Raw genomic sequence first — 27,703 nt, 5'->3', positions numbered from 1 at the left:
TCGATTTTGTGATACTAAGATTTCCAACATAAAATCCAGTAACCCGCTGTTGCTAAATGTGAGGCTTTTCTCCCAACCCACTTTGTACCATCACAACCCAACATTGATTGTTTTTAAACTGTATAGTGAGCCACAATACTGGAACTATGCTAGCCTTAATCATAACAAATGACAAATATAATCAAGTACAGTTACAACACTGCTCATACACTAATAAACATGATTGAAATTGATGCAGCTAGTAGTGCACATCATGCACTGCTGCTTGTATATAAAAGGTGAAACATCTTGCATTTATATAACTTCTAATGCAGAAAAAAATCCAAGGTACTTTATTAAGGAGGCAAAGGAGCAGATGTTGGACAGAATGTGGAAAAATGATGTAAAACTTGATTTTGGGGCTTTCAAAGTCAGTGTTGGAAGGAGAAAAGGACAGGCGATTTAGGAAAGGTGGTACATAGAGGAGCACTGTAGTGGCTAAAAGCTCTTTCATCAACTGTAGAGTGGAGAGAGGGACACAAATAAAGCTTGGGCCAGTGGGTCATTTACAAATTACAAAAGGTTACAAAGATTGGCATACCTTTAAAATACAGTTACCAAAACAAGAGATAGGCAACAAAAACTTCAAATGTTATGGTATGCAAATTTTAGAGTTTGTGTCCCCCCCCTCCCCACCTTAAAGTCCAAGTCACAGAGCTGTTCCTTTTATAATTAAAAATAAAGTACCGTTTTTTTGGCAGAAATGACAGTTTCTGTTCTGATTCACTTTTATGTGCAGCTGAGTAATCAAACTGGTGCCAGAAACTGCATTTACAGCATGTTTTGAAAACATATGCAATAAAAAATTAAAAGAAAAATTCATATATTTTAATGTTTTGCCAGATGCACGTCTGGAATAAAATTATAAAAACAGTTTGGGCAGCCAAGTTTTATCATCAAAACTACAACGGAAGTAACAAAACTAAACAAACACAAGATAACTGCATGAAAATCTTTAGGACGACCCAAAATCTGAGATAAAGACAAGTGTCAAAGGTTGAGAAATAAATGAGCATTTATTTGGATGTTGTTCTCATCTGCAATGTAAGTTACCAAACTGTCTACTTCATTTTAATGTGCGTCTGACGACATCACTGCTGCCTTCAATAAATGTTATTGTAATCAATAACTGATGTGACTAAGGAATGTGCTTGACAAATACCATAGAATTTGAGGTAGGCAAGACTGCCACATCATTTCATTTGAGATTATTTTGAAAGGGTATAAATGGAAAACAAAAAAAAAACCTCAAATGCTGGCTATGCAATGACACAGAACACTGGAACTCGTCCTTTTGAGACCAAAGGAGTGCAATTCCTCCAGTTCTTTTAAAAAAAACAACTCACACTGACTTTCTCATTAAAATAACTGGTGAGATGAATTGCCTGCCCAAGATATGGTCTTGATGTTAGATATCTGTGCAACTGTGGTTGAAGCTTTGTGGAGGATCCTGCAATCCAGGCAGTTGGCTCGACAGTAGTATCGGCTGAGATGAGTAGGCCTCTTATTTCACTTGTGTGTGGATTGCGGTGTGGCACAGAAGTGTTAGGGAGGAAAATAAAATTATTTTAAATAAAATCTTAGATGTATACATTTATTTAAAAAAGGTGTTTGGCAATTAAACTCCCAGATGAAGGGATTGGAGAAAGGGGGCTAGGGAATGGCAGTGGCTTATTCACTTGCTTCGGTATAAAATTCTGAATGAATGTCAACAAGATCTGCTAAAATGAGCACTTGTCACTATTAAATCATGTATTTTTGTGCTTATCCCACACATCATTTAATATCCCAATCTGAGTTACATGCCTTCAAAGAATGGGTGTTTCAAAGCCCTTTCCGCAGTTATCCTAGTTGCCGGGTTCAAATCTAAAAGCTTGTCTAGAAGGTCGTATGCTAGATCTGGAACTCTACTCCAGCCCTTCATATCTGATGATCTAGTTGTGCTTTTGAAATCGGAGTTCCACTGAATATCCTGCTTGACCTTCCTTGGCTGGCTGTGAAGCTCTTGTTTGTATGTCAAGGAATCAGTCTTTTCCTTCTTTTCATCATCCTTTATATCTGGACCTGGCACACTGCCAGCAAAATGTGAACACTCCTTTGGCTCATTCTTTTGGTTTGATTTTCTTTTACTTAAGCAGTCTGTTCCTCGCAGTCTTTCACATAGAGTCCTCAAATCTAATTTTGGACATTCCTTGCTGCATGACACAGCTTTACCTAAAATACAGAAATGAAATGAGCTGCATTTACACTTGTCTTTTACATATAGACAGCATACATTGTAAATAATGAAAACATAAAAAACAAATAGATTTTGTAACACTAAAAACATTTGGGTTAAAATGTAGTGTGTGCTTTAAGGTGAGGGTTGGAAGTGCTGGCAATATTACTAGCGTGATGTTTGGTCTTCAATCTTAGCAGGAATTTCAACCACCATATACAAACAGAATACTGCTGCCAATCTATGGCAGGTTGGGGAAGGGGTAATTGCTTGCAGATACGGTAGCCTAAATTTTACACTTGGGTAGACTCAACCATTAAAATGGGGTGAAGATCCCTTACACTGGATCTCCATCCCTATCGCACCCATTCCATTTTTCACCATCATCTCTGGTGGTCACAGCAAGCTCCAACTTATTTTTAAGCAGTTCCATGCAAGTGAGGCAAGGTGGTCATCATGCACACTACTTTGTTATCTTTACCTAAATGGCTTTATTTCCTGTTGGTGCCTGGATAAAACAAGTGTCCAGGATTGCTAGGACTGTCAATTTTCCGCTTCACACGGGATACAATGGGTTTTCCATTGGGAATTTCCCCATCTCTGTACCCTTTGGCAGAGGATTAGTGCATGCAGAGACTCCTATTCCCAAAGGGAGTAATGGTACACCCATGGTATGTGAATGCCTGACTAAGCATTATATTGGATGCTTCCTTAGAAGCCATCCCAAAACTTTCAGGAGGTTCTACATGCAAGAAGGCATGTTGTGCGCTGATTGGTCCTAACAGTAAAGATGACACAACTATATGTAAATTTAGGCACATGATTGGCAAAAACCATGAGTAACTGGCAAGGAAACTGAACTATGCCATCACCTGCAAGGAGACCCACAACTACCACTCAGCATAGGGCTGGCCCTTCCAGTGACAGTACATTAAGCTGCAGCCTGACATGTGGCTTCACTTTCGTACAGAATCATAGAAAGTTTACGGCACAGAAATAGGTCATTCAGCCCATTATCTCTCCGCCGGCGGAAAAAACTAGCCTCTATTCTAATCCCACCTTCCAGCATCTGGTCCATAGCCTTGCAGGTGACAGCACGTCAGGTGCAGGTCCTGGTACTTTTTAAATGGGTTGAGGGTTTCTGCCTCCACCACCGATCCAGGTAACGAATTCCAAACACCCACCACCCTCTGGGTGAAAAAGCTGTTCCTCATGTCCCCTCTAATCCTTCTACCAATCGCCTTAAATCTGTGCATGGAATGCTACAATGTTGCCTTATGGGAATGGTGCTGTTGCGTGTCAGAGAGAAGAACTTCCCTATTAAGCACCATATCTTGCTCCATCAGAAGACAGAAGGGGTTGTATTATTTTTATTTATTTATTTTTTTTATTTAGAGATACAGCACTGAAACAGGCCCTTCGGCCCACCGAGTCTGTGCTGACCATCAACCACCCATTTATACTGATCCTACACTAATTCCATATTCCTACCACATCCCCACCTGTCCCTATATTTCCCTACCACCTACCTATACTGGGGGCAATTTATAATGGCCAATTTACCTATCAACCTGCAAGTCTTTGGCATGTGGGAGGAAACTGGAGCACCCAGAGGAAACCCACGCAGACACAGGGAGAACTTGCAAACTCCACACAGGCAGTACCCAGAATTGAACCCGGGTCGCTGGAGCTGTGAGGCTGTGGTGCTAACCACTGCGCCACTGTGCCGCCCGGGGGTTGTGGTCGGTGCTGAGCTGCTCTATTACTTTTCTGCAGACGCATGCCCATACTTTGGGTTTGGTCCTTCATCTATGCTGCCACTTAATTCCTTACACCCTTTCAGGTTTGGCAAAGGATGCCACTAGGTTGAGATGTTTTCTGATCCTTTCCAAAGGCTTTCAGAATTATTTTGCCACACTGTCAAATTTTCCTTTAATTGTTCATATCCCTTTAAATTTCACATGCAGCAAATTTTCCTCTCCCGCCACTACTACTGTGCTGACTGCACACCATTCAATTTGTACTTGAAGCAAGTACACTTCCACTGTCACCAAAAAAGATTCTGCCCTACTCTTCTATATTTAAAGCCTTTTTCTAGCAGTATCAGTACTGGGATACATCAAGAATATTGGTGTTTTAATGTCGGAAATTGCAGAGAGTTCTAAGCCACAGCAGGTAAGAAGGAAGAATCTTCAATGCTTGCACATAAATACGAGCATACCAATTAGTAGGGAAGAAAATCAGAATACAAAAAATTAATGGTGGGATTCTAAAGACTTGCGTCTTCAGGCCAGCCTAGAGCACTACAAGTATAATACGGTGAATCAAAAAGATGAGTACTATTCCAGGTCACTATTCTACAGCCTCAGAGAATCTCTTGCATGTTGGTCCAACAGGCCACTTTTCAAGCAGACTTCGTGCTAAAATGATCCAAATGATTTGTTTGCTCAGAACCCTATTGAACAAAAGATGACGTTTCCCAAATGCCTTTCTTAAAGAATAGGGTGCTCTCCTACAGGTGATCTTGCTAAAGGTACAAAACTGCCAAAAATAACATTGTGGACATCAAATTTGGAGCCCTAATCTAGCCCACTGAACCTCTTACTCTTCTATACTGGTCCTTTCAAGAGCCATGACATTGTTCACGAATCTCTGGAGATCAATGTGCCAGGTGAGAATTCATGTGGGTCACATGATCCTCTCCCTGCCCACTGCCCCCTCATTTTGTGCCATTAGTAAGAGATCAGTTGATATAAAGGTTGCATTGAGGACAGAAAGTAACTCCTATTCTGCTCAGTGACACAGCAGACCACAGTTGAGTTATTTGTACGCATTTTCACAGAAAGGCTGTGTATTCAGCCTCTGCAGCAGTCTAAGGCTTTGTTTAATCCCATAGCTCTTAAGCCTAAGCTCCCACCAAACAGACGCCATACCTGGGAGTAGAGATGAATGTGACTTATCCGATGCACCTTTGTAAAGATGCTCTACATTTTCTGCCCCCTCATATCTATCTGACTTGGAAGTGCCAGAGGTTTTCAGTGCCAACGTTAAGTCTCAGTTTTTCTTTGCTGAGAATTTACTTTCAATGTTCCTGTGGCCAAGATCACTTTCTAGTGAATCAATCAAGTCATTCCACAGAGTATCTCTATTCATTTCCCTGTTAGACTGTATTGCAGGCTCTGTTTATAACACTTCTTTTGGGCCTCCTTATCTCGAGAGACAATGGATACGCGCCTGGAGGTGGTCAGTGGTTTGTGAAGCAGCGCCTGGAGTGGCTATAAAGGCCAATTCTGGAGTGACAGGCTCTTCCACAGGTGCTGCAGAGAAGTTTGTTTGTTGGGGCTGTTGCACAGTTGGCTCTCCCCTTGCGCCTCTGTCTTTTTTCCTGCCAACTACTAAGTCTCTTCGACTCGCCACAATTTAGCCCTGTCTTTATGGCTGCCCGCCAGCTCTGGACACTGTGATAGTGTATTTCTATATATTTCTCTGCTGATGCTAGTTGTTTGTGTGTTTTACTCTCGCGTTGCCTATCACTAAGAGCATAATCTCTGTTCTATGCCATCACTGCTGCATATTTCATTAGATATCCATTTCTCACCAACTCCTGAAACAGGTACAGCCCAGTCAGGTGCAGAATAAAGCTCTTTCTATTTTATCCTGACAAAATAACCTAACCCTAGCCTCAGAATGGCACCTTCACATTGAGTATTTTTTCCCCCATTCTCACACCAGTTATCCATGAGGTTTCTCTGAACGAGGTTGGTAACTTATTCCTGAATTATGGATAGTTTTGTACTTTTTTCAGACTTTACAGCGCAAAACAGGGCATTTGGCCCAACTGGCCTACACCAGAGGGTTATGCACCACATGACCCTCCTCCAATCCTACTCATCTAATTCTACCAGTATATCCTTCTATTTCTTTCTTATGTATTTACTTAGCAGCCTCTGAAATGCATCTATGCTGTTTGCCTCAGGTACTCCATATGTTAGAAAGCCCCATATTCTAACCCCCTCTACCTGAAGGAATATCTCCTGAATTCCTTATTGGATTTATTAGTGACCATCTTATACTTGTGTCCTTTAGATTTGGACTTTCCCACAAATGGAAACATTTCTCTACACATATCCAATCAAACTCCTTCATAATTTTATAGACCTTCATCAGGTCACCTCTTAGCCTTCTCTTTTCCAGAGAAAAGAGCCCCAACCTGTTCAGTCTTTACTGATAGTTAGAACCCCTCAGTTCTGGCATCATCCTTGTAAATACTTTTAACATAAAGCTTAACATAATCTCTCTGCTATTCAATTCTACTGCAAGATTCCACCCATTTGTTACTGCATTAAATTATCTGAAAGTCCTTTCACTTAGGGCTGTTACATCTGGAAATGAAAAAGCTCATAGGCACTGTGCTTTATATAGTGGCAATGTCTTAGAATTTTATAATTAACAAAACATGTCAATGTACCCACTAGGAACTGCATTAAACTGGGCAAAAGTAATTTCAGACAGGACTATTACATCTGGCAATGAGAAAGTTCATCGGTATGGATTTGAAAAGGGAGTGTGCAAACTCAAAGACCAACCACTCCTTGGAACTTTTTAATAAACAAGACATGTCTGTCTGCAACAAACCTAAATGAACCCCATATTACATGCAGTAACACAGCTGAAACTGCAGTAAAAAAAATTCTGTATGCTTTCAAAATAAAAGGTACATTTAGCATATTGCATGAAAGGAACCAGCATTAACTTGGGTGATTTGTGTATGATAGTCTCTGATTCAAGTTTGGAACACATATGGTCATTATTGAAAACTATTAAAAATATAAAAAGGTCACATACTGACATCTCCTTAAAATGAGCTCTGCAAAAAAAGGAGACACATTCTGTGTGTTAACATATTTGAGTTTCCCAGCCAATTATGTACTGTCTCAAACAACTACCCCCTGCATGTTTAAGTATGAAGATTTTTGGCTACACGAGAAATATGTCTGGTCAGTTTTACAATATTAATTGCTGTGATGTCGAGCATCTTGTAATCAGACTTTCCTGTCTAGGACTCTCTTACCAAATTCTACATGTCCATATTAAACCTTTCAGAACTGCCAAATAAATTTGAGAAGTCCAACTTAAGGTTCTGCATTACAGATCAAGTTCAGTGTGACTTCAATTTTTTTAAAATATATATTGCTAGTTGTATTTCCCCCAAATGAAGTAACTTGCTCTATTTTCTTCACTCTTCAGGTCTTCCTCCACCTCAGTTGCCTTGCATTGAGCTGCTAGTAGACGTACAAGCGTGGTCAATGCCAAGTCTCCTTTCTCCTTTGTGCTTCAGAGAAGCCTCTTCCTCTAGTCAGCCAGTACCTGTAGAAACATAGCTGGAATACAGCTGTAATACAACACACATCACACTACTTGAGATGCTGTGTGAGGCTTCAACATGCTGTACCACTGTATTCCTAATTTTTGTTGGTAGAATATTAATTCTATTATCCTTCCATGTTGTGCCTCTCTCCAATTTTTCTTGAAGATGACGACACATGCAGGGATAGAGTTTCATAAGCACTGGCAGCATTTCAGAACCTCAGCCAAGAGGCCATTTCTTATACATAAGCCTAGAACAAGTTGACAAGCTTTTCAACCACTGAGGCATTAAGGCCAAGCTTGACCCTGTCCTTGCCTGACATCCACAGGTTAGACAACAATCAGTTAGGTGAACCTCACTGGGTTCTCCTTAAGTAAGTCTACTGTAACACCCTCAAAGTCATGCAGGCTGAGATTGGCTAGCTCAGCATAGACCAGGGATTCAAATCTGGGACTTTCCTACATTACATAGAATTTACAGCACAGAAGCAAACCATTCGATCAGTGTTTATGCTCTACACGAGCCATCTATCACTCTAAATTTACTTCACTCACAATACAACTTTTTTTTTATTATTCATTTCTTCATGTACTTACTTTCCTTTCTTCCTCATGTATTTACCTAACTTCCCCTTAAATGCTTCTCTGTTATAAATAGATGTTTCAGTACCACATTGCACAGTACATTTACTCATTACTGAATCATTGGGGCGCTGGGATATTTTATTAAATTAACATTTTTTCGAATTCATTCCTTTCTATTTCTAATCTTTGTATCTTTTATTAATTTTTGCTTTATCTGTTTTTAAAAAATTGTTTTCTTTCCCCCCCTCAATGTTTAATTAACCAACTGTTTTCTCCCTCCCCCCCCACCCCACCACATAATTTCAATTCTCCTTTCTCTCCCCCTAATTATTTCCATTACTTGATTAGCCTGCATTTTTATAGCTTTCTTTTCATTTAACATCCCTATTGTAGCATGCAGTTCCCACATTCAGCATATGGGATTATTTCTCTGATATCACTCCAGAAAAACATGTCTCTATATCAGTCGATATATTGGAAATCAGATTAACATTGACTATTCAAGATACCACTTCTAGTAATCAACTTAACTTGCCAAAAATGCTTTTTGATTGTATATCGACCAGTCTACGTAATTCCACTTGTAAGACAATGTATACAACTTGAAAATGCACGTGGAAGACATAATTATGTATTGTGACTCAATAACTATGTTGCCTCGATAAAGTTTTGCATTGTTCCAGTTTAAGTTACATGGAGAGAATACTGTTCAGTGTACATACTGAAAGATATTCAGAGAAGTTTAAAAAAAAATGTGAAATGTACAAGTATGCCTGAACATTGTTTTTGAGAAAGCACTTTTGTGAAGTTATTGGGCATTTTAAAAAAATGTTGCCAGTCTTAATAAACTTGAAACATTATTGGAGAGACCAAACATATTTATTGATTTTAAAAAAAAATTATATATTCCATACCAAATGATTTAGCAGCCTGAATGGTTTCCTTCGATCCACGAATAGTCATGATTTGTGCCAATGCAGTTAAATCATCACTGGCTTTGAAAAATGGATATCGGGCACTCAATAAGGAGAGGAAGACGACGCCTGCAGACCACATGTCAATAGCTGTGAAGCAGAGCACATTTAGATATTTACATAAAAGCCACGACTAAAAGCACAGCCAACCAAACAGACATTATGTCTTTTAAAAGTGTTGCAACAGTTTGTATGGAAGAATTCACTATTTTCTACAAAGTTTACTGAATTAGAACAGTAATTTTTTTGTGGCTAAATTTTACATTTCCATGAGCACAACATAAAGCTGCAATTTTTTGTATATATTGAACATTAGAACACAAATAATTTTTAAACAGACTCCGTATCCCCCATAATGCAGAGACGTTGAATCTTGCATATAAAAATGTCTCTCATTTTCGATCGCACTTTGTTTCAGATGAAAGGGTGGATGCTAATGGTCTGTAGACACAGCAATGCCTGCTATACCACCAAAAAATATATACATATACTTAAAATGCCAGAAAAAAAATGACCAACTAGTAGCAACTTTATCCATGAGTTGTTTCTAACATAGCAGATAGCATTGAACATACATCTCCCTTCAAAAAAAAAAGTGCAACCACGCAGTAAACAGAGCCTATTAGCTGAAAACAGGAAATAGATTTCAGGGCTCAAAAATTAATCCCACATGTATTTGAAGCTAAATTTAAAACATTTCTAGTTTGAAATATTAGCCTACTTTGGATAAATTTGCAAAATATCACATGGAAAAATACTTACAAACAAAAACTACCCAGCATAAAAAATAATCTTTTTTTAAAAAAAAACAAGGTGTACATAGATGTGTGTGCATAATTTGATTTATACATAACCCAGAATGAGAGATTTCCTGTCTGGGACTTCACCATTACTGGTGTGCATGCGATCAGGCCAACATGTATTTTATTATCTAATTTAAAATGTTTTACAAAAGTTATGATGGCCTGTGACATCAGTACAATATGATAAAAAAGTAGTTTATTTAAAATTGTATTTGTTTTATTAGAATATATTACAAAACATATATGTTTTGACATGTTTGTTGCTATACAATGATTTGTTATCGGTGTTAATTTTATGATTCAGCCCCAATACCTTTTAAATTAGTACAAAAACAAAACCCTGTGAATACAAATAGCTGAAGGATTAAAACACATCGCTAGTTTTATTGTAATTTGCTTTCTTAATTTAGGTCCTCTCAGCAGTATACATCACCCCTATGTGACTGTGCAAATAGAGGAGCTGTTCCCAGAAATTTACTAGTCCACTGTTGATGGTGATCTGAGATGACTCACTGCCTATTTTCCATCCCTGTCTAAAAGTCTCAACTTAAACTTGCTGCCCATCTCTGGCAAGAAGGGCAAGACTGGGAACCTAAATTTTAAGGAAAAGAAACACGAAGCATCTTTGTTCTCCTCCACAGCACAGTGCACTAGAATACCGATCAATCTTTCTGATGTTCTATCTTGTATGTGGCATTTTAGATGACTAAACAAGGCTACAGTGAGTCCAGAGGTTGCATTAGAAGTATGTAGCAAAAGAATTGAGTCATTTATTCTAACATAGATGGTTCCTTTGTACACAGAAGGTCATTCGTGAAATTCAAGATCCAGATTTCAGGAAAGGCGAGGAATGCCTCCCAGCTGGTTCTGATGAGAACTTGAGAGCCAGCAATTACACCCAGAAACAAAGAGGATGCTGAACCTTGTTTAGCTCAACATCTGGCCAAAGTCACAATGCCCAATACATCATCAAAATTGGTCTATTCAAACCAGCAGATCCAGCACATTGGATCTCCACAGTTGCTTTATGACCTGTACACCAATAAATGTTTCCTCTCAAGGAGATATGAAAGATTTTTTTTAAAGGACGTTTTAAGGGAAAGGGTAATTTCAAATAAGTAACCCACGCCACACACTATACAAGTTTTGGTTTCCATTTTATAAGCCAAACAAAATTTGCTTTAACCCTTTCGTACCTGAAGTCTGATGTGGGCACTTCATTAGGACTTCTGGTGCTCTGAATCCTGGAGTACCAGCTCTTGGGGCAACTTGCTGACGTCTAACAATAAAGAGGTTATCCTATTACATGTAAATGATCACGTATGAAACAAACAAATAAGATATATTTCCAATCATTACTATTTAACATACAAATCAAGGTGTTATAAAACTCAGTTTTTCTTGTACCACTTTAGTCAGACTGCCTTGCTTGTACTCAAATTTTCTTTAGTGTCACTAATTTCTGGTTTAGCAGATGTGCCTTTTCACTTTTTAAACTTAAAGTTGTCCTGGCCTACTGCCCACAGCCTTTCACCTGGATTTCTTAAAATATAATAAAAAAATGCAAAGAAAACAAGGTGACACTGCAAGAGTCCCACAGAACCAGAAGGTGTATGAAGCGGTGATACAGGTTGCTTGTGCAAATGTTATGAATGGACGCAGAGATTCAACAACGCATGAGTCCCAGAGGTGCAGCTTCACTCAAAATCTTGCAGAGATGGACTGCACAGCTCTTTGACAAAGCCACATTCACCCAGTAAAGGAACATTGTAGACAGGCTCTCTCTCACCACTGGACTCAGTCAAGAAGCAAACAAACCAGAGGAATTAAACTATTTACAACACGGAATGGATATTGCCACACTACTTTTCATGTACAGAATGATTTCTGAACAATTAAATTGACGGCACAAGTCAACCAATTCAAACTGATTCCAAAATACTGAAAACGATTATGGTGATTGAAACACTCACTCACTATAGCTTTAATGAATTCTGAGGATAGGCATTTATTCCTTCATCTGAATAAGTACAAGACATATTGCTTTCCTTGTGGGTGCAATAACACCAGTTGGCATGGGACATAAAAGTTCACATGCCAGGAAAGTCAGAGTCATAGAGAGAAACAACACTGAAACAGGCCCTTCAGCCCACCACGTCTGTGCCGACCATCACCACCCATTTATACTAATCCTACATTAACCCCATACTCTCTACCTCATCCCCACTTTCCCTCAATTCTCCGACCACCTACCTACACTAGGAGGTAAATTAGCCATTGTAAATTGCCATCAACCTGCAATCTTTGGCTGTGGGAGGAAACCGGAGCACCCGGCAGAAACCCATGCGGTCACAGGGAGAACTTGCAAACTCCACACAGGCAGTACCCAGAACCGAACACAGGTCGCTGGAACTATGAGGCTGCAGTGCTAACCACTGCGCCACCCAAATTCAGTTCAGTGTTCAGTTCTTCGAATAAGGATCTTTATTTTGGAGAACCAGAGCACCTTTCCTAATTGGGCTAGTAGATTTTCTATGATAAAGCTGTTGAAATAAATGGTGAACTTTCTTGTGCCTGATCTTGATTTAGATAATTGAGCTGCTACAATTTAGTGGGACATTTGGAAACTGATTTGAGATTACAGATGGCTTTTCAGTAAATATGCTGCTCATCTATGACACGGGCACTTGATTCCAAGATTGGTATGTGTTCCAACATAATTGAAACTATTCTACAAAAACATTCATGCAAAAGTCAATCTGAATTTACTATCTGGGCACACCGTCCCCACAAGGACACCTCCTTCCCCCCCCCCCCCCCCCCCCCCAGTAAGAATCAAATGGACGAAAACCCACAAAGCTGCATACTTTGCCTACACTGTGCCAATGAACAACTTATATTTATACAATGCCTTTAACATCCCAAGGCACTTTACAAGAGCACTATAAAACACAACGACAGAAAGCCACATAGGGCTTAATTTTATAAGCCCGCCGGCGGCCAGCCAGTGCGGGCTGCACGCCAAACAGCCACCACGATTATTAGCGCAGCGGCTCATTTAAAAAGGCCGGGAGGCTGCCCCCACTCCGATCACGGGGAGGAGGCGGACTGTCCGTCCCCGGCAATGGCGCCAGCTGCCTGCGCACAGGCATGACGCCATTTTTAAAGGACTGTTAGCCCTACCAGTAAATTTAAATATTTAAAGAAACATTAAATGAAAGAACAAAAAATAAATACATTTCTTTTTCCTCTCTCCCACCTCCTCCATTATCAATTAAATTAATTATTTGCCCTTTCCCCCCCCAAAGACAAACACTCACCTTCACAATCTGACCCTCCACACCCCTCAAACTTTCAACTATAACCCTTCCCACCATCCCCTACACTTTCATTTGACTCCGTCGCTGCCCCTCCTGCACTGAAATGTACCTCCTGCCCCCTCCCCACCAGTGTTGCACCTCATTTCCTGGATGGGGATCTGAAGGCACGATAGTGCCAGCTGCCAGGATGAAGATCTTAGCGGAACTTCAGGAGACGTCGGGAATGTCATTATTGCAGATAAGTAAATTTATTTGAATATTCCAGTCGCCGAGCGGCGGGGGGCCTCCCTGAGGCCTCGCCGCCACCGGCAACTTCAGGACTGGCCCTGCCGGTGTCGAGGACCATGGGTGGTCTCATCTGCGGCAATCTTCATGCCTCCCCCCTAGCTCCCCGCCACGGATCCAGACATCGAGGCCTCTACAAAATCCAGCCCATAAGGGGAGATGGTGATGCAGTAGTAATGTCGCTGAACTAGTAATCCATAGGCCCAGGCTGATGCACTGGGGACAGGTTCAAATCCCACCATGGCAGCTGGCAGAATTTAAATTCAATTAATTAATTTTTAAAAAATTCTGGAATTGAAAGCTGATCGCATGAAATCATCATTGATTGTCCTAAAAACCCATCTGGTTCACTAATGCTCTTTAGGGAAGGAAATCTGCCATCCTCACCTGGTCTGACTTCAGACCCACAAGATTGTGATTGGACTCTTAAATGCCTTCTGAAAATGGCCTAGCAAGCCATTCAGTTGTGAAGGGCAATTACGGATAAGGACAACAAATGCTGGCCTTGCCAGAAACACCCACATCTCATGAAAGAATATAAAATGAGATGTTAGCACAGATGGCCAAAAGCTCGTTTAGAAAGTGGTAGGTTTTAGGGAGAGGAAAGAGAAGCAGCGACGTGCAGAGGTTTAGGGAGAGAATGCCAGAGCTTAGGGCCTAGGCAGCTGACTGCACAGTCACCAATGGTGGAGCAATTAAAATTGGGGAGGCTCAAGTGGCCAGAATTGGAGGTGGTCAGATATCTTGGGGGGACTGTTGGGCTGGAGGAGATTCAGAGATCGGAAGGGGGAGAGGTCTTGGAGCTATTTGAAAACAAGGATGAGAATTTCAAAATCAAGGCTTTGCTTAATCAGGAGCCAATGTCAGTCAGCGAGCACAGGGGTGATGGATGAACAACAGGACTTAATGAGAGTTAGGACACGGGCAGCAGAGTTTTGGAATGACAAGTTTACAGAGGATATGATGTGGGAGACCAATCAGCAGTATGTTGGAATAGTTGAGTCCTGAGGTAACAAAGCCATGAAAGCGGATTTCAGCAACAGATGAGCTGAGGTAGGGGTGGGGTTGGGCGACGTTATGGAGGTGGAAATAGGCTGTCAGAAGCTCATCTCAGGGTCAAATGTGACACCAAGATTGTGAATATTCTGGTTCAGCCTCAGACAGTTGCCAGGGAAAGGGATGGAGTTGGCAGCTAGGGAACAGTTTGTAGCAGGGACAGAAGGCAATGGCTTTTGGTCTTTCCAATATTTAGTTGGAGGAAATTTCTATTTGTCTTGGTCTGGATGTCAGATAGGTGGTCTGACAATTTAGAGACACTGGAGGAGTCGAGAGAGTTGGTGAGGAGGTAGAGCTGGGTGTCGTCAACATGCATGTGAAATCTAATGCTGTGCTTTTGGATGTTGTCACCGCGAAGCATGTAGATGAGAAATAGGAGGGGGCAAGGATAGATCCTTGGGGGCCACCAGAGGTAATGATGTGGGAGGAGGAGGAGAAGCCATTGCAAATGATTCCATGGCAACAATTAGATTGATAAGAATGATACCAGGCAAATGCAGTCCCACACAGCTGGATGACCGTAGGGAAGTGGTGGAGAATGGTGCGGTCAACGCTGTCAAAGGCTGCGGATAAGGTGAGAAGGACCAGTAGGGATAGTTTACTTTTGTCACAGTCACATAAGATTTCTTTTGTGACTTTGATAAGAGCTGTTACTGTACTGTGACAGAAACCTGACTGGAGGGAATCAAACATGGAGTTCTGGGAAAGGTGGACATGGATTTAGGAAGATACAACACGTTCAAGGACTGGAGAGGAAAGGAAGGTTGGAGATGGGGTGGTAGTTTGCAACGATGGCAGGGTCACGGGTTTTCTTTTGAGATAGTTGATGATGGCAGATTTGAAGGAAAGGGACAGTACCTGAAGAGACAGAACCATTAACAATATAAGCTATCAGGACCAGAAGGGGACGCTGGATGTTCAGTAGTTAAGTGGAGTTGTGTCTCACTGACAATAGTTTGGAGAGGGCATTGGACGGGGTGAGGGGTGGAGGGGAGAGACAGACAGTTGAGAAACAAGGAGGAGGAGGTTGGGGGGAAAGAGAGAGGGTAAATGCCTGGCCCGATACTCTAGGGAAAGCGACAGACGTGTGAGAGGCAGCTGATCAGATGGTCCCATTCTTGATGACAAAAATTCCATTAGCTCCTCCCACTTTTGGGAGCTTTCAACAATACCTTTCAATAACAGATGCTGTTTGGATTAATTCAGGTATAGTTTCATTCACACCTTTTGGTAAACTTTGTGCTAGAGAAGGGAACTTCTATTTCAGGCAGCCAGAGTTAACACATACAAGTTAAAGTCAGGAACAGATGGGGTAAATGCAGACTGTGCCTCAGAAGAACATCACTAACTGCACCAATTCCCAAATAAGTCATTCTGTGGCCTGAGAGATGTTGGCAATTTATTGCAAGTTTGGGCAGCAGTTTATGTCAGTTAGGCTCTGGATTGATTTAACCCAAAATTCCTTTTCACACAAGAATTTTACATCCAACAAACTAGAATCTTTTATCCCATCAGTCTGATTGCATTGAATAACAACTCATTTATATACTGCTTTTAATGTAGAAAAATATCTCCACTGCTTCAGAGGTGCAATAAGGCAAAAATGGAGGCCAAACCAAAGCAGATGTTAGGAGCGATGACCATAAGAGGAAGGGACCAGACAGAAAGCACACACATGCACGAGGCAGGGAGAGACAGAGAGAGCACACAAGACCATGGAGAGGCAGACAGCAATGAGGGAGGCACAGATAAAGAGGTTTATGGAGGGAACTCCAGAACCTAGGGCCTAGGTACAACCACCAATGGTGCAGCAATTAAAATCGGGGATGCACACGAGACTAGGCTTGGAGGATGCAGAGATCTTGGAGGTCGTAGGGCAGCAGAAGTTAGAGGTGGGGTGAGGCCATGGAGGGATTCGAAAATGAGGTTGAGAATGTTAAAAATCAAGGTACTGCTAGAGTGGGAGCCAATGCAGGTCAGCTAGTACAGGGATGATGGGTGAACAGGGCTTGATGCAAATTAGGCTATGGGCAGCAGAGTATTGGATGAGCTCACGTTTATGGAGGGCACAAAGTGGGAGACAATGGCTTCGGTCTGCCCAACATTTAATCGGTGGAAATTTCTGCTCCCCCAATACTGGATGTCGGACAAGCAATCAGATGCAGTGGAGGAGGTGGTGATGAGGTAGCTCAAAGGTAACACTGAAAGGTTTGCCTTTGTGTAATGGTTGTGTAGAAGCTTTTCCTATTGAACATGGAGAAGTGCAAGCCACAATACAGAAATAAATAAAAGCAAAATACTGCAGATGCTGGAAATCTGAAATAAAAACAAACAGTGCTGGAAATACTCAGCAGGTCTGGCAGCATCTGTGGACAGAGAAGCAGAGTTAACGCTTCAGGTCAGTGACTTTTCATCAGAACTCATCAGAAATAAATAAATTTGGTAAACATAGCCTTATGGTCAACTGCTTCGTATTAGCAGTGAAACTTTGAACAGACTGCCACCTGGTGCAGGGAATGTGGGTTCAGTTGATGTGTTTTTAAAAAAAAGACAGATGATCAGATTCCTGATTCAACAGATTATAAAGTTCAATAGGACTAGTTGCAATGAAAGAGGAAGATGACGATGAAAATAAACTTGGCTCTGAAGATGTACAGAATCAATAGGTTGATGCAGATGAGCATTTTCTCATTCTCAAAGGGATTGGGTGACAGAAGACTAAATCTACATCACGAAGGAAAAGAACAAAGTTCATTCTTGTAGATGGGAGTAAAGTCTAATCTTAGAAGACTTCAAGAGTGACTTCAAGTGAAATGCGCTGAAGCAGTATCTATCCAGTTCATTGTGGGCTTGAGTGCACAACACAAAACTGCCCTACATCAGTAGGCAAGCTGCAAGTCTTAAAGATAGCGAGGTCAAAAATGCAGGGAGATCATCCCACTGGTGTGTGCCAGAGACTCACAACAAAGTACACAGATAAATAATACAGGAAAGCTTAATTTGAATCCAACCTCTACTAGATCAGAGCTGAAAACATTTGATCCCAGTTCTAGGCAAAGTTTCTGCTCTTCTCATGCACTGCTTCCCAAACATGCAAATCTCAATGCATAATCATACAATTTACTATGATATTCTTCTAAAAAAATCTATCCAAAATACTTTGATTTTGTAAATTGTAATACAAATGAAGACAATTTTGATAAAATAAATGTATTTAGAAGTGTTACGTTTCTTCTACTGCTCACTGTACTTTACCTTGAGAGACAAACACTGCAAATCCTGTCTGTTGTGTAACAATCACAAGTCATGTCTGATGGACAGATGATGGGCCTCCGGCCTAAACCACTCATCATACCCTTTGATGAAGTTATCTTGCGTTTTGCCACTATTATTTTTCTGGATGTTATATCTGCAGTCTTTGCAGGTTTCACCGGCTGTAAAACAAAAAACTAACCTGAAAATGTGTAACCTATTTCCAGATGCAACAAACATCTAAAGCAACACGTCTGACATAGCAGGCCACTGTCCATATGTCATTACAAATCGGGTTCTAATGATAACCTTTATATTTAGTTTTAAAAATGAACATATTATGGAGATGCAATAATGAATTTCAGAATATCAGCAATTTTCATTGTTCAGTAAGCTGCAACTATTTGAAGACCATTTACTTCAAATTTTTAACACCGTCAGCAATTTTCTAGTACTTTACAGAATCTACTATGGATTCACACTACAAAAACAAAGAATGAAGTACCATAAACCACTGGAGTCATTACGCTGGTTTAGTGCACTGATTCATGGAAGATTTTAGATTCGGGCTTATATGAATCAGATTGCACGGAAACTTGAGCGCATTTTGGGCACAATTTCCCACTTGTGCCCTTGGAGGAAACTCCAGGCTATGATGCCTTATTGAGTTATGACTATTTGTGACAATCTTAATAGACCAGCAGCCTTTTCTTATTTCTCTTTCGATATGTTCTCATGTACATATGTTACTGAGCCAAGAGAACAATAATCAAATTAAGTTACTAACTATTAGAATTGATATATTAAGATACACTACTAATTGAATTCAATAGGTTCATACCCATTTTCAAAGAATTTAGGCTTTGAAGCCACAAAAATGTATAAACACATTTATATTGATGTACAAATAGTCCCGTCAAGCATGTGTCTGTGCCAGAAATATAAAGAAAAAGACAGCTGTTCAGTCCTAGCTGCTTTTTTCTGACATTGATACCCTGTCTTTGATAACCTGGAGGTGAGTGTGTTTGCCCTCGACATTAAGTGAGTATGGCATCAAGAAGCCCTAGCAAAACTGGAGTCAATGGGAATCGGGGGAAACCTATAACAAAGGAAAATGGTTGTGGTTGTTGGAGACCAAACATCTAAGCTCCAGGACATTGCTGCAGGAGTTCCTCAGGTTAGTGTCCTAGGCCCAGCCATCTTCAGCTGCTTCATCAATGACCTACTCTCCATCATAAGGTCAGAAGTGGGAATGTTCGCTGATGATTGCAATGCTCGATACCATTCACAACTCCTTAGATACTGAAGCAGTCCATGTCCATTTGCAGCATGACCTGGACAACATTCAGGCTTGGGCTGGTAAGTGGCAAGTAATATTTGCGCCACACAAGTGGTAGAGATAGGCGTTTCTGTGGCCGCAAACGTTACTCCAGGATGGTATGTTGCCTCCCTGGTGCTAGAGTCAAGGATGTCACGGAGCTGCTGCAGGACATCTTGAAGGGGGAGGGTGAGCAGCCAGAGGTCGTGGTACACATTGGTACCAACGACATACGTAGAAAAAGGGATGAGGTCCTGCAACAAGAATTTAGGGAGCTAGGTAGCAGATTGCAAAGCAGGACCTCAAAGGTTGTAATCTCTGGATTACTCCCGGTGCCACGTGCTAGTGAGTTTAGAAATAGGAGGATAGAGCAGATGAAAGCGTGGCCGAGGAGATGGTGCAGGAGGGACAGCTTTAGTTTCCTGGATCACTGGATCTGTTTCTGGCAAAGGCGGGACCTGTACAAGTTGGACGGGTTGCACCTGAACTGGAATGGGACAAGCATCCTTGCTGGGAGATTTGCTAGTGCTGTTGTGGGGGGGTTTAAACTAATTTGGCAGGGGGATGGGATACATAGTGGAGGTACAGTAGGGGGTAATATAGAACAGAAAGTGAGTTTGCCTGGAAGGCAGAGCAAATATAGATCTGTTAAGACACAAGGGAAAAATGCAAGGTTAGATTGCATCTATTTCAATGCAAAGAGTCTTACTAGTAAGGCAGATGAATTGAGGGCATTGATTAGCACATGGGATTATGATATTATTGCTATTACAGAGACATGGTTGAGGGAGGGATAGGACTGGCAGCTCAATATTCCAGGGTATAGATTCTTCAGGCGCGACAGGGGAGCAGGTAAAAGAGGAGGTGGCATTGCCCTGTTGATCACGGAGTCAATTACTGCAGTAAGGAGGGATGACATCTTAGAAGGTTCCTCAAATGAGGCCATTTGGGTAGAACTTAAAAACAAAAAGGGGGGGAGTCACTTGACGGGATGTGTACCACAGGCCTCCAAACAGTCAGCAAGAGATAGAGGAGCAGATATGTAGGCAAATCTCAGAGGTGTAAAAATAATAGGGTAATAATAGTAGGGGATTTCTACTTCACCAATATCAACTGGGATAGTCTTAGTGCAAAAGGCTTAAAGGGGGTGGAATTCTTAAAATGCATACAGGAGAGCTTTTGAGCCAGTACGTAGAAAATCCTACAAGAGAAGGGGCAGTACTGGACCTAATCCGAGAGGATGAATCTGGTCAAGTGGTAGAAGTGTCGGTGGGGGAGCATTTCGGGGATAGTGACCATAACTGTAAGATTTAAGCTAGTTATGGAAAAGGACAAAGATGGACCGGAAATAAAAGGTACTGAATTGGGGGAATGCCGATTTCAATATGATAAAATAGAATCTGGTCAAAGTGGACTGGGAGCAGTTACTTGTAGGAAAGTTTACATCAGACCAGTGGGAGTCAAAGAGGAAATTATGAGAATTCAGAGCCAACATGTACCCGTTAAGGTGAAGGGTAGGACTAACAGACCCAGGGAACCCTGGATGTCAAGGGATATAGAGGATTGGATCAGGAAAAAAAAAAGGAGGCTTACGGCAGATCTCAAGCACTGAAAACAGCGGAGGCATTAGAGGAGTGCAGAAAGTCTAGGGTGGCACTTAAAGTAATTAGATGAGCGAAGAGGGGAACATGAAAAAACACTGGCGGGCAAGATAAAGGAAAATCCCAAGGCTTTTTATAAGTATATTAAGGGTAAGAGGATAACCAGGGAAACAGTAGGGCCCATTAGGGACCACCAAAGTGGCAATCTGTGTGTGGAGCCAGAGAACATAGGTGAGGTTTTAAATGATTACTTTTCATCGGTGTTCACTATGGAGAAGGATGATGTAGGTGTAGAGATCAGGGAGGGGGATTGTGATATACTTGAACATATTAGCATTGAAAGGGAGGAAATATTAGCTGTTTTAGCGGGCTTAAAAGTGAATAAATCCTCAGGCCCAGATGAGATGTATCCAGGCTGTTATGTGAGGCAAGGGAGGTGTTGCAGCAGCTTTGGCACAAATTTTCAAATCCTATCTGGCCACAGGAGAGGTACCAGAGGACTGGAGGACAGCGAATGTGGTACCATTATTCAAGAAGGGTAGTAGGGATAAACCAGGTAATTACAGGTCGGTGAGTCTAACATCAGCGGTTTAGCAAATATCGGAAAAAAATTCTGAGGGACAGGATTAATCTTCACTTGGAGAGGAAGGGAATAATCAGGGATAGTCAGCATGGCTTTGTCAGGGGGGAGATCGTGTTTAACTAACTTGATTGAATTTTTCGAGGAGGTGAATAGATGTGTCGTTGAGGGTCAAGCAGTAGATGTAGTATACATGGATTTCAGTAAGGCTTTTGATAAGGTCCCGCATGGGAGATTGGTTAAGAAGGTAAGAGCCCATGGGATCCAGGGCAATTTGGCAAATTGGATCCAAAATTGGCTTAGTGGCAGGAGGCAGAGGGTAATGGTCGAGGGCTGTTTTTGCAATTGGAAGCCTGTGACCAGTGGTGCACCGTAGGGATCGGTGCTGGGACCCTTGCTGTTTGTAGTGTACATTAATGATTTAGACGTGAATATAGGAGGTATGATCAGTAAGTTCGCAAATGACACGAGAATTGGTGGTGTTGTAAATAGTGAGGAGGAAATCCTTAGATTACAGGGAGATATAGATGGGCTGGTAAGATGGGCGGAGCACTGGCAAATGGAATTTAATCCTGAGAAGTGGGAGGTAATGCATTTTGTGAGGACTAACAAGGAAAGGGAATATACAATGGATGGTAGGTCCCTAGAAAGGGACGGCACAGTGGCGCAGTGGTTAGCACCGCAGCCTCACAGCTCCAGCGACCCGGGTTCAATTCCGGGTACTGCCTGTGTGGAGTTTGCAAGTTCTCCCTGTGTCTGCGTGGGTTTCCTCCGGGTGTTCCGGTTTCCTCCCACATGCCAAAGACTTGCAGGTTGATAGGTTAATTGGCCATTATAAATTGCCACTAGTATAGGTAGGTGGTAGGGAAATATAGGGACAGGTGGGGATGTGGTAGGAATATGGGATTAGTGTAGGATTAGTATAAAGGGGTGGCTGATGGTCGGCACAGACTCGGTGGGCCGAAGGGCCTGTTTCAGTGCTGCATCTCTAAAAAAAAATTAAAGTACAGAAGGTCAGAGGGACCTTGGTGTACTTGTCCATAGATCACTGAAGTCAGCAGCACAGGTAGATAATGTGGTTTGGAAAGCATATGGGATACTTGCCTTTATTAGCTGAGGCATAGAATATAAGAGCAGGGAGGTTATGATGGAGCTATATAAAACACTAGTTAGGCCACAACTGGAGTACTGTGTACAGTTCTGCTCACCACACTACAGGAAGGATGCGATTGCACTGGAGAGGGTGCAGAGGAGATTCACCAGGATGTTGCCTGGGCTGGAGCATTTCAGCTATGAAGAGAGACTGAAAGGCTCGGGTTGTTTTCCTTGGATCAGAGAAGGCTGAGGGGGGACATGATTGAGGTATACAAGATTATGAGGGGCATTGATAGGTTAGATAGGAAGAAACTTTTTCCCTTAATGGAGGGGTCAAGAACCAGGGGGCATAGATTTAGGGTAAGGGGCAGGAGATTTAGGGAGGGATTTGAGGAAAAATGTTTTCACCCAGAGGGTGGTTGGAATCTGGAACGCACTGCCTGAAGAGGTGATGGAGGCAGGAACCCTCACAACATTTAAGTAGCATTTAGATGAGCACTTGAAACACCATTGCATAAAAAGTCTATGGGCCAAGTGCAGGAATATGGGATTAGAATTGTTAGGTGCAGGATGGCCGGCACAGACACGATGGACCGAAGGGCCTGTTTCTGTGCTGTATAACTCTATGACAAGGACCATTTTCAACAAGAGAGAATCTAACCATCGCCTCTTGACATTCAATGACATTACCATTGCGGAATCCCCTAACAACATCCTGGAGTTACCATTGACCAGAAACTTAACTGGACCAACTATATAAATACTGTAGCTACAACAGGTCAGAGGCTGAGAATTCTGCAGAATATCACCTCCTGACTCCCAAAGTCTGCCCACCATCTTCAAGGCACAAATCAGGAGTGTGATGGAATACTCAACTTGCCTGGATGAGTGCAGCCAACCACACTCAAGAAGCTTGACACCATCCAGGAAAAGCACCCTGCTTGATTGGCACCCCATCTACCACTCGCACATAATGGCAGCAGTGTACACCATCTACAAGATGCACTGCAGCAACTCGCCAAGCCTCCTTTGACAGCACCTTCCAAACCCACGACTTCTACCAAGGGCAGCAGATGCATGGGAACACTACCACCTGCTAGTTCCCTTCCAAGCCACACACCTGACTTTGAACTATATGGCTGCTCCTTCACAGTCGCTGAGTTAAAAACCTGGAACTTCCTTCCTAACAGCACCATGGGTATATCTACACCAGATGGTCTGCAGTGGTTCAAGAAAGTGACTCACCACTACCTTCTCAAGGACAATTCGGTATGGGCAACAAATACTGGCTTTGCCACTCAACTGCCATGAAGGAATTAAGAAAAGAAATCCCCAAGGGCAGAGCCAGGGAGTTACAAAAAAAAAAACTCTGCCCTCAGCAGTTAGCTTTTACCTCATGCAAGGATGTGCGTATTTAGACCATTTATCTAAAGGGAGAACTTCAGCAGTATTCTTAAAAAGGGACAAGCCAGGTTAAACACAACTCTCATCTTAAACAAACACTCTGCTCCATATAAACCATGCACCAGACTTCGGATTACCCATGAGTATTGTAATGGAAGATCATCCAGTAACAGCTAAAACGTTTAAAGTTATTACAACATTCATATGAAAACTTAAAAGGCTACAGTCAACATTGTTGGAATGAATTCCATAGCGACCAATTCCAGATGGAGGAAGATTTTGCTGCTGCACTGAATTACTAGACTGCTGTAGTTAAAAAAAAAAGTTTCAGGTGAGATTTAAAAATTAGTAAATGTTACCACCAGCCTGGTCTGCTATCATTTTTGATAGCAAAAGTCATATATAAAACTTCAGGTGTAAAACTACATACAACACTTACATCACTGAGGTCACCAACAAAACAGTGGCACTAGCTAATGAAGTTGTTGCATGGTGGTGATGTCCAAAAGGTGTACAACTGTAAAAATCAGCTCCGTTTTCAAGTTAAAAACTCCTTGCTGTGGTCTTCTTACCTTACAGCTTTCACCATCAAAAACTCCAGTGCTACGAACATTCAAATTTCTTTCCCCAAATACAGAACGTGGAACTGATGAATCTCCCTACAACAAAAATTTTAAAGCTATTCGTGTGGCCCGTCAGAGGTATGACAACATACAAACCAAATCATATCCTCTTATTGAAAGTATTACCCTAATGTCTCAAAATAAGATAAATTCTTGAGTCATAAATACTATTATATAATGTGCGAAGCCAGCTCACAACACCCCATTAGTACATGGAATTATACGCCAGAGAAGGACGCCATTTGACCCATCATATCTGTGCCAACTCTGTGAAAGAGCTGACCAATTAATACCACTCCCCTACTCTTTCCCCATTATCCTACAAATTATTCCTATTACAACCAATATATACAAACAATTCTCTTTTCAATGTTACTATTGAATCTCTTCTACCACCCTTTCAGGCAATACATTCCTGTTCATAATTCACTGCATAAAAAATATTTTCATTTCCTTCTGGTTCTTCTGCCATTTATATTAAATCTTAGTCCTCTGGTTACCAATCTGCCTTCACGAGGAAGCAGTTTCTCCTCATTTACTCTATTAAAATCCCTTCTAATTTTGAACACTTTTCTTAAGTGTTGCACATTTATAACTTTCTTACTATAAACATAATAAACCAATTTAAAATCAAATAGAAAACTGATACTAAATGATGTCACAAACCAACCATAACAAAATCTGAGTCACATGCGGTACGATCAGTGATATTGTACACAAAGGCAGGCTGGGGATGGAGGGAGAAAGAGTGGGACTACCAATCCTTGCTGCAGCTCAGATTCCAATCAACAATACAAACTATTCAATTCACAAGTAACTGGGAAGGGGGAAGTTGCTTGATAAGTTGCTCAGAGCAACAAGTGTTAAGCACTATACAATAGTAGAGAAGGAAACATTCTATACGTGCAAATGGAGTTGAATGAGCAAAGGGTGAAAAGGAAAGAGATCTCAGGGTGTTAGCAGTGCTCTGGTCAGACTACATCTTGAAAAAAGCATCCAGTTTCTGTTACTGAGCTGTGAGGCCTGGAAGGAATAGAGAGAAATCATATGACCATTCCCTAGCATTAGAGAGTTAGAGTTATGAGGAAAGACTTGAGGGACCTGAACTCTGCAGTCTTCAAAGGAGGTGACTGAAAGGAGACCATACCAAAATGGAAGTTTGTAACTCACTGAACAGTATAGAAAGGACAGAATAGAAGTACTGAAGACCATGTCAAGCAATGTCATGAAAGTAGACTATAGTAATTCAACTTCAAATTGGCAAATGCAGGCCCAATGCCAGGAAATTCTTTTTGCAAGGAGTGATTAAAAATTTGAAATGGAGTTCTGATAGGGCAGTGAAGGCAAAAACCTTGGAGTATTTAAAAGATAAGTCGAATGCTGTTACAATAGCTTTCTCTTAGAAACCCGAGCAACAAGGAGAGGCTGCAAAAGCTGCAAATGTTTACCTTGAAGAGAAGATTCAGGCATTCTGAGTATTCAAGATCCTAAAGGGTATGTATCAACAAGATAAGATATGTTTAACGGATACAGATTCTACTCAAGGCTATGCCTTTTTGTAGAACAGGGAGGATGAAAAGACAGTTTAGATTTAACACAGAGGATGGTGAATGCATGGAATGGATCACCAATGGAAGACCATAGGACTGAATTTTGAATTACAGTGTAGCTGTAGAAAACTTTGCTAGATCAACATGAGAAAAATTGCAGGATTTCATAGATATGGGACTGTTCAGATGGTCTTCTCCAGTCCTGTACATTATGTTCCTCGATGGAGGAGCCAAGATAAGTCAAATGGCCATCTTCATGCATATTTACCTTGTAACTGTGTAGTAGTTATTACAAGTCGAATAATCTTCAAGACTTAAAATAGTTGCACTTTTTACCACCTACATGAGCACTCCCACAACATTCTTATACCAGATTACCAAGTGTTAAAAATAGCTTGCCGTCGTTATCCTTTAAACAAAAAGACTGAAGCAATTTTGCATGCAATAATTGAATCTGCCAGCATTGTTATTTTCCTTCATACTTCTAATGGTTCCTATTATGAAAACAAATGTGAAAGTAAGGCAAGACAGAACCTTTCCATGTTTAGCTTGAGAGAGGGGCCAGGGCCTTTTCATGGGCTGTTTGCCAGCAGTGTGTTGAGCCAGAGGTTTATTCATTGTTATGGTGTTAGGAAGCTTATTTCCGGAGCTGGTCGTTGGTTTATTCTTTGAGCAACTTCCCTGTTCGTCCTCAGTCTTTACAACTTTAAGGAGCTCTATTTTAGTGTCAGGTGTACCCTGGGCTAAACCAAAGTCCACTAATGCATACCTGTAATATAATGAAAAAGAGATTAGTCAAAAGAATTAAATGATTAGAAAAGAAAATCAACTCATTGTCCAAATGATGGTACACCAATACTTATTTAACAGAAGTGCAACATTATCGATGTTTGTACAAGGGAGTTAGAATTTCATTCGGGAGCATTCAATTGTCTACAGTACTCATTCTTTCAGGCAAATAAAAAAGGAACAGGGAAGCTGCTATCACGATATATAAAACTGCAATAAGCTTAAAAACCCCATTAAGCATTAAGGCATCAACATTTTAATTTAAAATAAAATCATGTACCAAGGAACAAACATTTTATAAAATAAAGGTTTCTAGTCCGAAAAAATATTTATTTGTAATAGCTGCGCATTTTAATATAGAACAGTACCCAAATGTATATCAAAATATTTTCATCTCCCTCTGGTTCTTCTGCCAATTATATTAAATCTTAGATTGCACTCGGATCAAGATCAAGAAAATTCACTTCTATGAAGGCACATTTTCAACAAAAAAAACCTGACAGATACAACTGGCATAAAATTTAACTACGTGTATTTTCTCTTTAGCCAAACTATATCCTTTAGTTACATCATAATGTAGGCATTCTTATGTAGTTCATACTTTTTCAGACGCCCATTGTACAGGAAGTTGCTTGGCTTGATGTCACGATGAATGATGCCAAAGTGGTGAATGCGTCTCAAGGCTTTCAGTAAGTTATACATATACTCCCGTACTTCATCTAGCTTCAAAGAACTCAGAAGATCCTGAAAAAGAACTTATTTCATTTAAAATAAAATCAATCCCAGAACAGTTACCCATTTTTAGCTAATTCTGGGCACTGTGGTATCAAATGTCATTTGAATT

General features: G+C 41.1%; 1 protein-coding gene across 2 annotated transcripts in view; it reads right to left on the bottom strand.

The window, feature by feature from the left end:
- Positions 1-845: 845 nt before the first annotated feature.
- Positions 846-27,703, bottom strand: part of cdc7 (cell division cycle 7 homolog (S. cerevisiae)) — a 72,870-nt gene continuing 46,012 nt past the window's right edge. Inside the window, exons 6-12 of one of the 2 annotated variants that reach the window (XM_068036759.1) lie at positions 27,461-27,603; positions 26,605-26,839; positions 24,470-24,556; positions 17,903-18,081; positions 11,183-11,265; positions 9,124-9,273; positions 846-2,253 (exon numbers count right to left, since the gene is read on the bottom strand). In XM_068036759.1, the coding sequence (XP_067892860.1) occupies positions 1,838-2,253; positions 9,124-9,273; positions 11,183-11,265; positions 17,903-18,081; positions 24,470-24,556; positions 26,605-26,839; positions 27,461-27,603 (1,293 nt within the window). In that variant the 3' untranslated portion in view covers positions 846-1,837. The remainder of the gene's footprint in view (positions 2,254-9,123; positions 9,274-11,182; positions 11,266-17,902; positions 18,082-24,469; positions 24,557-26,604; positions 26,840-27,460; positions 27,604-27,703) is intronic. The other variant, XM_068036760.1, reaches the window with a different exon arrangement.

This window comes from Heterodontus francisci, chromosome 8 (genome assembly GCF_036365525.1).
Source record: "Heterodontus francisci isolate sHetFra1 chromosome 8, sHetFra1.hap1, whole genome shotgun sequence".
Lineage (NCBI taxonomy): Eukaryota > Metazoa > Chordata > Chondrichthyes > Heterodontiformes > Heterodontidae > Heterodontus > Heterodontus francisci.
This window is presented reverse-complemented; position numbering and strand designations above follow the sequence as displayed.